The 13,418-nt window shown below is 39.3% G+C and overlaps 2 protein-coding genes across 4 annotated transcripts in view; one reads left to right on the forward strand and one right to left on the reverse strand.

Annotated features, from left to right (window-relative positions):
• Positions 1–8,837, reverse strand: part of LOC141912057 (tRNA-dihydrouridine(47) synthase [NAD(P)(+)]-like) — a 64,409-nt gene extending 55,572 nt beyond the window's left edge. For 2 of the 3 annotated variants that reach the window (XM_074803235.1, XM_074803233.1), the window contains exon 1: positions 8,660–8,837. In XM_074803235.1, coding sequence (XP_074659336.1) covers positions 8,660–8,748 — 89 coding nt within the window. In that variant the 5' untranslated portion in view covers positions 8,749–8,837. Of the gene's footprint in view, positions 1–313; positions 422–8,659 lie in introns of those variants that run through there. The other variant, XM_074803234.1, reaches the window with a different exon arrangement.
• Positions 8,838–9,604: 767 nt separating this feature from the next.
• On the forward strand, positions 9,605–11,443 carry LOC141911552 (galactosylceramide sulfotransferase-like). The gene is made up of 3 exons (XM_074802542.1): positions 9,605–9,613; positions 9,725–9,846; positions 10,354–11,443. The coding sequence occupies exons 1-3, from the start codon at positions 9,605–9,607 to the stop codon at positions 11,441–11,443; spliced, it is 1,221 nt and encodes a 406-aa protein (XP_074658643.1).
• Positions 11,444–13,418: the final 1,975 nt, after the last annotated feature.

The raw sequence follows: 13,418 nt of genomic DNA on the forward strand, positions 1-13,418 counted from the left end.
AAATGAGAAGACAGCGATGAGAAAAAAAGTAGGTCAGCTTCTGTGGCTTGGCCGTCAAACAAGACCAGATTTAATATTCGATGTCTGCCAGCTTGCATCCTCAATAAAGAAAGGAAAAGTTGGAGATATTTTGGCGTTGAATAAAGTGATTAAAAGGGCTAAAGCTGAAAATGTCAGCATACAATTTCAGTATCTGAAGAATTCTAGAATGTTGGTTTATTGTGATGCATCATTAGGGAATTTATCTGATGGCGGTACTCAAGGTGGCTATTTTAGACGTTAGCTTTAGCGGATGCGGTTGATGCCGCCTTACCTTTATGATTGATGTACACTGAGCTTATGTTTGGCAGAAAGGAGTTTGGTTTAGTTGATGTGATATGCCTCACTGATAGTAAATCGCTGTGTGAAGCAGTCGTTTCCAACAAAGCAGTCACTGAGAAACATCTCAGAATCGATATAGCTGCTATAAAAGAAGTTATTGAAAATGGTGCGCTGAAAGAGCTGCGTTGGATCGACTCGAATAAACAACTAGCTGATTGCCTTACAAAAAAAGGTGTGTCAGCTGCGGGTCTGTTGCAGGCTTTGGAGTCTGGAACTATTCAGTGGACGCTATAAACATTGTTGATGCCATGTAAATAGATAAGCCATGACTTATAAATTTTTGTAATTCTTCCGTAGAAAAGTGTTCTACTCCGTCAGAAAGTTACGACTTGTAATTCTTCAGTAGAAAAGTGTTCTACTCCGTTAGAAAGTTACGAATTGTAATTCTTCAGTGGACAAGCGTTCTGCTCCGTTAAAAAGAAAGATAGATGAGATTGTTAGATATGTGGACTTGGGCTTTTTGGGGTTAGAAAAATTGACGGGACAGCGAAGGGATACCGAGCTCGGTTGCGCGTGTGCGTGGATTGTGTGTTTAGGAATTAGTCTTTTACAATGCGTGTAAGAGGCCTTACTGGAAATTAAGGTGATTATCATAGGCTATGTGGCGATAATGTTCATTTTCTGTTAATATATCCTTACATGATAAGACAAGCCCATTTTAGCTGCCCTGAAGATCACACTACATGAAACTAGGGGTCCAGGGACACCATGCCCACTCTGGAAGTGGTTCCAAATGCTCAACAATCTAACAATTTCAATATTCAACGCCCCCTGGTGACCATATACAAAAACCAATGACCTTGAAACTCACCACAATCATAGAACATGTCAGCAGCTACGATTTTGTAATTGATTGTGATAACAAAATATGCCTCATTACCAATTTAATATGGAAGTACTAAGTTATTCTACTATTCAACGCCCCCTGGTGACCATATTCAAAACCCAATGACCTCGAAACTCACCACAATCATAGAACATGTCATGAACTACAACTTTGCAATTGATCATGGTAACAAAATATGCCTAGGTACCAATAGAATAAGGAAATACTTAGTACTATTCAACGCCCCCTGGTGACAATATAGAAAAACTAATGTCCTTAAAACTAGCAACAATCATAGATGATGTCATGAGCTACAACTTTCCAATGGATTGTGGTTACAAAATATGCATAGGTACGAATATAATAAAGAAATGCGAAGATATTGTATTATTCAACGCCCCCTGGTGGCCATATACGAAATCCAATTACCTTGAAACTCACCACAATCATAGCACACATTATGAGCTACAACTTTCTAATTGATTGTGGTAGCAAAATACACTTTTTTAGGTATCAATATAATGTGGAAAAACTTTTTCCCACTTACGAATGAGTACTGGTGACACCAAGATGGCCGCCAATTGCGTCATAATTGGCTGATGAAAAATACCTGTCTCAGGTATAAAACATCCCTTTCCAAAGAATACCCATCACAAATGGCAAACCAGTAGGAAGCTACAGGACTCAGGATTCGGGCCAAAATTAACATTTTTGGGCACTGAAAAGGTCATAGGACGACCATCTTGAGTCCGATCGACCTAATTTTTGTTATGCTGATGGGCCCTGGGGGGATTCACATATATCCGAAAGATCAAGCTAATTGATCAAAGCGTCTTCAAAATTTCCCTCAAAAAGTTCAAAAATGTGTAAAAAGTGCTGATTTTGGCGAACAATGGCTGCCAGTCGGCCATCTTGATTCTGACAGGGCCTGTTTTTGGGCTGAAGATAGGTCTAGGGTAGATACATGTGTAACCCAAATATCAAGACGTTACCTTGAAGCGTCTTCAAAACTTCCAAAAATAACTGGATTCCGTCTTCGGACGGACGACGGACGAAAAGTGAACGCAATAGCCCGCTGGGACTAAAGTCCCAAGTGGGCTAAAAATGTTCGACCCCAGTATCCTAGGTACTATATATAAAAAGACAAGGGAGCCAACTCTCCGTCAGATCGGTCGATAGGTATGTCACTTCAACAGTTCGTAACTTCGTTATTGATAATCAAATCCGCTTTAAGAAAGATTATTCTTAAAGATAACGAATTTCTGCGTTAGACTGGGTGGTTTGAGAAAGATTTGAGTGCCTTTGAGATTGTTAAATCGTTCGATTAATCCGAAAAAAATCGGCAAAATCCGTCTGTACCGCACCAGCCTGGAAGTAAATATGACCATGATTTTTTAAAACAAATGGCGCTTTCGATCAGAAATTCTGAACCGATTTTTACAAACGAGGGCTTTTTGGAAAGCTTAGAATCGGATCTTACCTCTGCATATCGTTATTTCTGATTAAAATGAAAATCCTGTCTGTAGCGAACGCAAAATTTGATCGAGATCGAAAACGGGTTTCAAAATCGCGACATGGCGGCCATTAATCATAGCTCCGCGCTTAATACGAAAATCGAGAATTCAAATAAAAAACTTTTGACGCGGAAACACATCGCAAATTTGACAAAATATCTTACATTTATGTAATTAATCTAAGAATAGGTATTTGTTGTAGTTATTCTTAAAATGCGCAAAAATGTGATTAGAAAACATCGCGTTAAAGCATTGAGTGCGGTACTCATCAGCTGGCGCCACCATGCGGCGACCACGGTAATGAGAGGAGCCGTTTTTCAATCTCGGCCCGGTTTTATATTCCCTATGAACAAGATTATCAATTAAAACGGAAATAACGATATTCAGAAGTAAGTTCAGGGTCCAATCTTTCCAAAAAGTATTCGTTTGTAAAAATCGGTTCAGAATTTCTGGTCGAAAGCGCAGTTTGTTTTCAAAAATCATGGTCATATCACAGGCACTTGAATATGGGCTTTGATAATGGATAAATATTTAATGATTCACCAGCGATACGTTGTTCCTACTTCGATAATCCGCCATGTTTTATAATATTTTACCCATGATGCAACGCGCGCCCGTCGTTTAACTATACTATACAGAAAGGCTGGAAACGATCCTATCTCCGTAATGCTTAAATCTACCCGCAATTATCGGGACAGCCGAACACTGCCGATGATTGCCGAAGTACGTCCTTAGTGTGAATTTTAATCCTGAAATATAGGCCCTAAGAAGCGCTCATAATTTCAATTGTAGATGATTATTTGGAAACATTGACACTGTTTTAGCTCCATTAAAGATTTTAACTGGCAACAAAATTGATTTTTTGAAAATTCGCGATGCCTCTTCGGGATTGCTGTGACGTCATCTGTCCCGATATTTGCGGGTAGATTTAAGCATTACGGAGATAGGAGCGTTTCCAGCCTTTCTGTATAGTATAGTTAGATACACGAGGAATGGGCATTGGATCATGGGTAAAACAGTTGCATCATGGATAATTAAGATGGCAACCCCGTTGGTGTTTTTATCGTAGATTACGATAAATTATATCATTTTTGACGCACCAACAAGGTCAAAGCCCATATTCAAGTGCCTATGGTCATATTTACTTCCAGGCTGGTGAGGTACAGACGGATTTTGCCGATTTTTTCGGATTAAACGAACGATTTAACATTCTCAAAGGCACTCAAATCTTTCTCAAACCACCCAGTCTAACGCAGAAATTCGCTATCTTTAAGAATAATCTTACTTGAAGCGGATTGGATTATCAATAACGAAGTTACGAACTGTTGTTGAAGTGACATACCTATCGACCTTGAACTTGAACTTTAATTTTATTATTATTATATTATTATTATATTATTATTATATTATTATTATTATATTATTATTATACTTTATTCACGAATTAAATTACACTAGAAAATTACAACAAGATAATATAATAAAATAATGTAATTCAAGTTATTGCTCCATATAATACACAAGTTACATAGGAAATGACATGCAATAAAATATTAACATCAAGACACAGGGAAAACAGTACAAGAGTGGACATACATTTAAAATCGCTTTTATAATGGATAACATAGGAATAGAGAATATTTACAAATAAAATATGTTAAACGTAAAACAAAATATAATACTACAGCAAGGAAACTAGGTGGCAATACAATCAAGTGAATATAATATAAAAGAATCAAAGTGTTGAACGGAGGGCAAGTAAAGAGTTAACTAGGTTACACATAAGGCTGGCAATTTCATAGTCTCCGTTGTTATAGGACATCAAAAATATGAATTTATCGAAAACACAAAAAGACTCAAACTCTGTGAAACATACAAATGAGGATAAAATGGAAACTCTGGCAGGATGAAGCGAGGGACACTCGAGTAAAAAGTGGGATTCGTCCTCAACGACTTTATTTACAGTACAGTAGAGGCAAAATCTCTCATTGGCTGGTAAAAATGGACGACAGTGACGCCCCGTCTCGATTCTAAGCTGATGGGAACCGAGACGCAGTTTGGAAAATTCGCGTCTTTTAAGGAAAGAGTTCGAAATAATATATTTTTCTAATTCAAAGCGTTTTTTAAAAAGTTTATAAGTTCTTAATTTGGGGTTGGAATTACTGTCGTTGATTTGAAATAGCCACGAAGAAGAATATAAGAGATACATTTTAGACTGGAGCAGCTTGATAATTTTATTGGGGTGGTTGGAGCCATGATTAGACCAAACACCATGAAGATCAAATGATTTTAGTATTGAGAAAATTCCAGAACACCAATTTGGGAGTGTGTCCATACATTGCACACAGTCCAGATAGGATTTATACACTAATGAGGCAGGATTCAATTTACAAAGACGAAACCAAAATTTAACCATCAGGGGAATAAATGATATAAGCAAGGGGAACTGGCCTAAGTCGCCGCGAACAGCCGCATTAACGGACCTTTTGTTTACACCAAGTAAGTATTTGCCAAAGTTCAGATAAAGCTTTTCGCAGGGCAGAGAGTTACAGGTGTTATAAAAATTAGAGGGTTCCAGCTTGGAATCAAAGAAGGAACACCAGACCTCAGTACAATAACCGATAATGGGACGGATAAGGCTGTTAAAGAGAAAATATGCAGTAGAGACACAATCCCTGATATTAATAGTTTTTAATTTAAATAGGGCCTTAGAAGCACATTCAAGCAGGAGGTCACATGCATTATTAAATTTACCAGAAGGAGTGAACGTGATACCTAGATAACAATAGCTGTTGACAATTTCGATTGGAGAGCCTGAATAGAAGAAAGAAAGTTTGCTGATGATCCGACCCCCCTTATTGAATATAATTATTTTAGTTTTGGCAAGGTTAACAGATAGACCCCACGTATTACAATAAAGGGCCAGTTTATTAAGGGCACACTGTACACCAGAGTGGGATTTGCTAATAATGACAAGGTCGTCGGCATAAAGTAAGCAGTTTATATCTACATCATGTAAGGAAACCGGGTCACATTCGTCAAAGATAAGGGGAAGATCACTTATAAATAAATTAAACAGGATAGGACTTAGTACACAACCTTGTTTGACACCAACATTGGAACCGATGACAGAGCTAAAATCACCGTTGCTTTTTACTACATATTTCACATCAGAATAAATATTTTCAATAACATATAGAAATTTACCACCTATGCCCAGTTGAGACAATTTAGATAGAAGGGCAGTACGTTGGATGGAGTCAAAAGCAGACCGGAAGTCGACAAAGCAGCAGTAGAGTTTTTGTTTAGAGAGTTTTTTGATATATTTGTCAATGATTGTTTTAAGGGTTAATATGTGGTCGGCAGTGCGCATACCTTTCTGGAAACCAATTTGGCACTGAGGGATGAGATGGTTGGTAAGTGAAAAGTCATAAAGGCATTGATAGAGAACACTACAAAAAAGTTTACATAGATTGCTACTGACAGCAATCCCCCGATAATTAGAACAAAGATTTCTGTCCCCTTTTTGAAAACAGGGTGAAGGATATTACAGCGCCAGGGGTCAGGAAAAACACCGGTCGACAGAATTTGGTTAAAGATTTTATGGAGTACAGGGAGCAATAGGCTATGGCCAGCCTTAATCATTTCGTTACATATATTATCAGTGCCATGGGCTTTGCCACACCTGAGTTTTGAGATAGCAGAGGAGATTTCATTGAAGGAAATCTCGTGGTTCAGGGGCGACGTAGAATGATTATGGCAGGCTAGTATGGATTCAATTCTATTTTCGGAGAGAGGATGAATGTTGCCAAGAGAGGTATTAAGGAGACTAGTGAAGTGACTTGACCACTGGGCTAAACTTATATTAGACTTAAACGAGGGTTTGTCAATGTTTCTTAGGTTATCAAATAAATTCCAGTATTCTCTGGGGTCTTTGGAACGGAGTAGCTCCATCTGAGAGAGAATGAGGTTTTTATAAGACGACTTTTTGCGATTTAGGAGGGTTTTATACTTCTTCTTCAACAAACGGAATCTACAGAGCAAACGGTGGTCATAAGGGTGTTTACGAAGATAAGGAGCAAGGGACAGGATCTCTTTCTTGAGAGCGGAGCATTCAGAGTCAAACCATTTATTAGAACGACTAGTGAGGTGTGGAGGTCTCGCTTTAGCTTGGTTAGGACGTTTACGCTTAATGCCAGCTTTCAGACAGGCTTTATCAAAAATAGAACAGAGATCGGTGACATTATTATTGACGTCAGCTTGACTGTTGGTTAGAGATGAGATGTCCTTCGAAACGTCATGGGAAGCGAGCGCAGCCATGAATTTCGTATCGTCACCACGGTTCCAAATAACCTTCACAGATGAATTTTGATGCGAGTCAGTAGAGGAGGGAACCGAACACTCGACACTAAAACGCGCAGAGATAACAGTGGATAGTACACAATGGATGGAGTATAGGTTGGGGGAGTCAACGTGAAACAGGTCAATGATTGGCAACATATCAACCGAGCAGATAGAGTAATCGATGACACTGGGAGAACCAGAGTGGCTGTAACAGGTGAAGGAGCCTAAGGTATCACCCAGGCAACGGCCATTTAATATACGGAAGCTAGAGTTTTTACACAGATTAAGCAGATTTTTACCATGGGCATCAATAGGGTGGTTGTCCGAATTGTATCTACGCAAAACCTGATCAGCTAGCGGGTCAATGTAGTCAGAGATATCAGTGTTGTTAGGGATATCACTACAGTAGTCAGGGTAGGTAGCCGTTTTGGCATTAAAATCGCCTAAAAGGAGACAATGACCCTTGGCCGAATAAAATGCTAGATCACTTTCTAAGAGATCAAAAATATCGTCACCCAGTTTAGAAGCCGTGGAAGAAAGGGGGCTTATGTAGACCACAGCTAAAAAGATATCATATTCTAGATTGAAAAAGGATTTACAGAGCCGAACCCATAACAGTTCATTCGAAGTGACGGGAAGGACCTTGACCCCTTCCTTAATCTCGTCTTTGATAAGAATAGCAGTACCACCATAATTGCGGGAGGCGTTTTTACTTCGCGGACGGATGTTTTGGAAAATTTTGTAGCCCTCAAAGTCTAGAATATCATCTTTTGAACAGTGTGTCTCCACAAGCCCAAAAATATCGTATTTACAGATAATACTTTGAATATCAACATTTGATAGTTTACATGTGCGATGGCCAGCAATTCTGCTGTGGAGGCCATCAACATTCCAAAAACCACAACTAATTCTGCTAAGAAATTTCGAGGGTGACATGAATAAATGAGACTAAATAAGAGGAGGAAAATCCGAGAACACACCAATTATACACAAAAGCTAGAATAGGATAAAAGCACACAATATCAATAGAACAGATAAAATAACGCGAAAGGATATACAAACTAGTAATGAGTAACAGGATTTAAGTAACTTAAAAGTAAGTTTAATACTACACGTAGGGAGCACCATGAAAAGAGCCTAGCGACGGTCCCTGAAAACAGATTGCAGCAAATTTCCGAGCTGGTGAACGATTTCACCAGAGAACGAACTGTAGTTGTTATTGAAGTTACCAGTACCGTTACGGACCGGGTTCGAGCGATAATTGAATGAGCGTTTGTTAAAAACCGGATTTGGAGCGCGTCGATCAGGATTACGAGAGGATGTTGAAGTAGGTCGGTTTCTGGACTGGAACGTATGAGCGGCATCAGTAGGATGATCAGTTGGACGACCGATCTGACGGAGAGTTGGCTCCCTTGTTTTTTTATATATAGTACCTACAGGATACTGGGGTCAAAAATTTTTTTTGTCAGGTCCCTGTGGTCATCCCTAACGAGTAACGTTTGTATACGGTCATCCTTTATTACCGAGATGACGTATTTCCGAAAAGCTTACCACCAACGATTGGATTCTACTAACTACCCACGGGCCTACTTACATTTCTTTAACCCTCGCAACTCCAACTTCGTGATGGCTCAGTCCATCAACGGCTTTGTCTTCTTCTAATTTTTGATGTGAACTTTCCATAATTATTTCTCTTTCAGCCAGTTTCGGGTCGCAGCGCGCAGTTTAACCTGAAAAACCCGGAAATAAATAAACAAAACAAACGTTACCCACGTGCGTGGCGTTGTGGTTCGAGATATATCACATCTAACAGAGTAAGCATCTATCGATGTAGATGTTCACGTTCGAATCCCATATAATGAATATTTTAGATACTGCCTATCGCTAGTCGAACAAGCGTACCATATATCACTCAATAATCCCCGTGAAGAACCATCCCTGTTTGAATTTTTTTCGGAAATCATTTCTAAAAATAACGAACACCAGTTGAGTCGAATACGCACGTGGCAAAACCTGGCTATCTGTTTATAATCGCTCTCTACGGCGCTCTCTTGTTGTACAATTTGAGAAATACATCTTACTTATGTACATAACTGAAAACTAGCTTCACGCGATTTCAATGACGGATGATAAGATTAAACCACTATCACCGTATGTAGATTAAAAGGTTTTTGAAAGCGAATTTATCCGCACGAGGTCACACACTGACTAGGGGTGCCGGCCCGGAGATTATGTTCCTTTAATTTTTTGATTTGAAATTCTCGATATTAAAAAGACTTCAATCAGTACATAGCGGGTTTTTATCTTATATTTTCACCACATCGCAGATATCGTTCTTATGAGAAAAAAAAGATATTCGATTCATGTGATTGTCATGGATTCAGTACCGTAACTGGCGGCTATGAGGCCAAACTCCGGCTTCTGTAATCCATTTTAATGGCCCTGATGAACAAATAACCGTACCTAATTTTTCTATTCCCATCTGATCAGCGCCAGTTATCGAACTGTACCGGGAAGCAAAAACGAATAGACGAGAAAGATGTCTGTGGTAGGCCTACCATCTGAAAATAGATCGCTTCTTTCAAAGAACAATTAGGAAAGCCTACCGTAGTCCTATACCAGTTGATATTTGTAATGATATATATGTTGTTTATTCTAGGTTTGTGAATATCTTGTGACCATGGGACGTGTAGCACGACGCCGACACGCGATATTTGTCTTTCAGTCGTTGATCTTAGTGACTACGCTCTTCACATTAAGTCTATGGCTTAAATGTAATAGGTTTGTTCCCCGCCGTATTATTCCTAGGCCTACGAAGCAATGAATATACGCCTGAGAATGTTTTGTTTTTTTTTTCAAATAGCCAATAAGCTTACTCTCCTCTAAACACTATCAAGCCGGCTTCAAGTCTTCATCGGACGTTGATGTACCCGTTATTTCAATCGAAAAGCCTGTACATACGCACCTAAGTCGGATTTTTGATAATTCGTTGATAGTTGATAGTCGTTGACATTTTATGGTCCCAAATGATCAGATGCATAACGCATGGCTCGAACAGTAAAAGAAACGTGCGCCCTATAGGGATAGATTGCGGTCAACTTTCAATTATACTGTAATGTGTTCATGTTAGATTGACATGCGTGCATTAACACGAACTGTTAATTACTATAATAATAATGATAATACACTATTTGTCTTCACGGAATAGAGATGAAGCAAAGTCAAGATACCCTCGTAGCATTATCTTTGATAATATTTCTTATAAACGTCCACTTTCTCTAATTCCAGCAGCAAGGTGCTTCCTTCGAGAGATACAGAATCACATTTCGAGCGGCCATCCCAACGCAAAAATTGTAGACCGCAAAAGAATGTCGTTTTCATCAAAACTCACAAATGTGGTTCCAGTACTATATCCAATATAATCCTGCGCTACGGCATGCGATACGGACTCGACTTCGCGTTGCCCGTGATCGATAACGGACACCTGGGCTGGCCGGAATCAATTCGTCCCGAACACGTGGAGCCATTGCCACCCGGCCGCGTTTATAATATGGTGATACATCATTGCACTTACAACGAAACCACGTTTAAACGTATGATGCCTAGAGACGCCAAATATATATCAGTCGTTCGAGAGCCATTCGCACAATTTTCGTCAGCTCTGAATTATTTTTTCGAAGAGATAGGTCAATTACGATTTGAAACGAATAATCGCGTGAGAGAATTTCTATCCAACCCCCAAAAATATGAACGAAAGTTGAGCTTTAAATTCGCATCGGTCCCCTTCGGAAAGCGATCTATTACGAAAAATTTCATGTCTACCGAGTTGGGATTTGAAGTACGTAACAGTAACAACGAACTAAAAATTCAAGAATTCCTTAGTTCAGTCTTAGAAAATTTCGATCTTGTTATGGTTTTTGAATATTTTGAGGAGAGTGTTATTTTGCTGCGGAGGTTGCTTTGTTGGACGATGTACGACGTTATTCACTTAGGTGTAAATCGCCGACACACTATCAGCGGCGATGCGAGAAACAAAGCAGCAGTCAGTAATCGTTTGCGAGAAATCCATCGGTATCACAGCAATGTCGATTACCGTCTGTACCACATAACGAACGATAGCTTCTGGAATAAAATTGCTAAAGAGGGGCCTGCATTTTTTGACGAAGTACGACACTTCAGACTCGTTTTGAAAAGTGTGCGAAAATTCTGCCGAGAAAAGAATCACCATATATTGACAGTGGAACAATCGCGTTGGAATCGAGAATTCCCAGTGGATTTAAGAGAATGCGCATCTATGCGGAAACTACCAAAAAAATTCACATTTGATATAGGTAGATTGATGAACCTGCCTAAATATGGCACACGGCCTGACGGATAGGAGAATCCACCCGTGGATTAAGGCATTTCTCGTTGATTGATTAAAGCGTTTCGAATGCACATAATGTTTATATGTATATGTTTTTGATCTTAAAGTAGGGATTGTCCCCGTTATTTATTCAATTGGTTGGTAAATTTCGTTTGATTTTTCGTTTAAGTGTCCCTTACAGACCCACCACACCTGCCGGGAGTGAAACAGGGGGTTTGATTTTGAAATCGGAAATCGAAGTACAGATGTAGTTGTGTGATCGGCGGTCGAGTTAACAGAATATTTTTAAATCGAAGTACATAATTGGAAATTCGGTTCCGGTTCATCCAAACAGTCTTCCATTCAGTCTGAACCGGCAAGCGACTGATTGGGATGAATTTTTCTGGCTGGCAAATTTAATACATTGATATTCTGGAAATAGCTATATTACAAGGTTTGAAGATCATTTTGTCCACTTTTATATTTTTTGGTCGTTTTCTACGTGTAAATAGTCGGATAGTTTATTGTGGTTTTTTCTCGGGTAGATGTTGATGTAGAAATCCTCTAAGTTGATGATCCCGCGTGTTGACTAGATAGGAGGAAAGCACATTACGAAACGCAAATTTTCCAGATGAGAGTATGGCCCTGAGGTATCCGAAGTGTAGTTGTATGACATCGACGGTGCAGCTCCGGTGAGGATGGGTTTCTCCGTCAAGGGTTGCGCAGTTAGTACTTCACATCTGGTGCTGAATTTTCCTAAAAGTAAAAGTTTTACACTAGGAGCAGTTTTGTGTTTCTAATATACATTGCATAGTTAGGTCCTTGAATGTATCGCAATCAAACGGACAGTGCTATGCGCATTGATAGACCAGAGTCAGTAAGAAAGCGGCACAGACACATGAATATTGAATACATGTTTGTACACTTACATATATACAGTCTCGATCAGGTTTTATTCACATTGTCAGGATTAGGTTTTTGGAAGTTTTTAATTTGACTGATGTCAAGAGGCAACTTTCCAGTCACCATTGCGCGTACCATGAATCTATGTCATGAAAATAAATTTTGATGATGTATCCATTATGGTAGGGACCGTACAAATAAGGAATAATGTTCAATTCACCTGAAGGTAATCTGGTGCAGATCCAGGTTTTTGGAATGGGGCACAATTTTGCATTAAGAAATACCGTAAAAAACACAGACACCACGATTGGTGCGGGGTTGGGAAGCTTCGCGGGGAAAATTAGAATGTTTACTTGCATTGTGAGGGTATTTTCACAATGTATTTCAACAAAAAATCATATGCCTATGATCAGGAATTGTGTGGGGCGCTCGTCCGTTTCCAATGGATGCATGCCTGGAAATAATAGTGATTTCCATAGTGACGTGTTTGCAAGATTACTTCGCTTGGTAACGAAGTTAATGATGAATTAGGATGTACTATCGGTGTTCGAGAACGTTCAGATGGTATAGGCGATGGCAGGTAAATAATAGTAACAACGAGAGGAAATATTTTTTGAAATCGACTGTTGTTCTTGTATTGACAAACGAAATATACACGATAATCGTTTCAGTATTCAATAAGTCCAACACAGTCGTTGAAATTCTTGGATAAGCAACACTCAACCTGCGAAAAGTTGACAAAATTCAGATCAACTGGGAAAGGGAATAGTTTGCCCAAGAAAACACGATCCTATCGACTGAGGCACAAAGCAGGTCTTGATATCGAATTACCATACAATACCTTTCGAAAACGGTGTTTTGTAACCAATAACAACACACCTGAATTGAAGAATATCTGCAAACACGAATGGACCGCTCAGAAGGAAAGCTTCACATATGAGGCAAATGGAAGCTGTGGGTCCAAGGACGTCGATGTATGTCTAAGCCAAATTCATAAAGTCTGGCCGATTCACCGTGGATCAAAAAATCTCGAAGATTCAAAATGTCTACCGCCGTTCGCAGATATTTCAAAATTAGACTCGAATAGAGATACAGCAGTCAATGA

The sequence above is a fragment of the Tubulanus polymorphus genome, chromosome 10 (genome assembly GCF_964204645.1).
Source record: "Tubulanus polymorphus chromosome 10, tnTubPoly1.2, whole genome shotgun sequence".
In the NCBI taxonomy this organism is placed as follows: domain Eukaryota; kingdom Metazoa; phylum Nemertea; class Palaeonemertea; order Tubulaniformes; family Tubulanidae; genus Tubulanus; species Tubulanus polymorphus.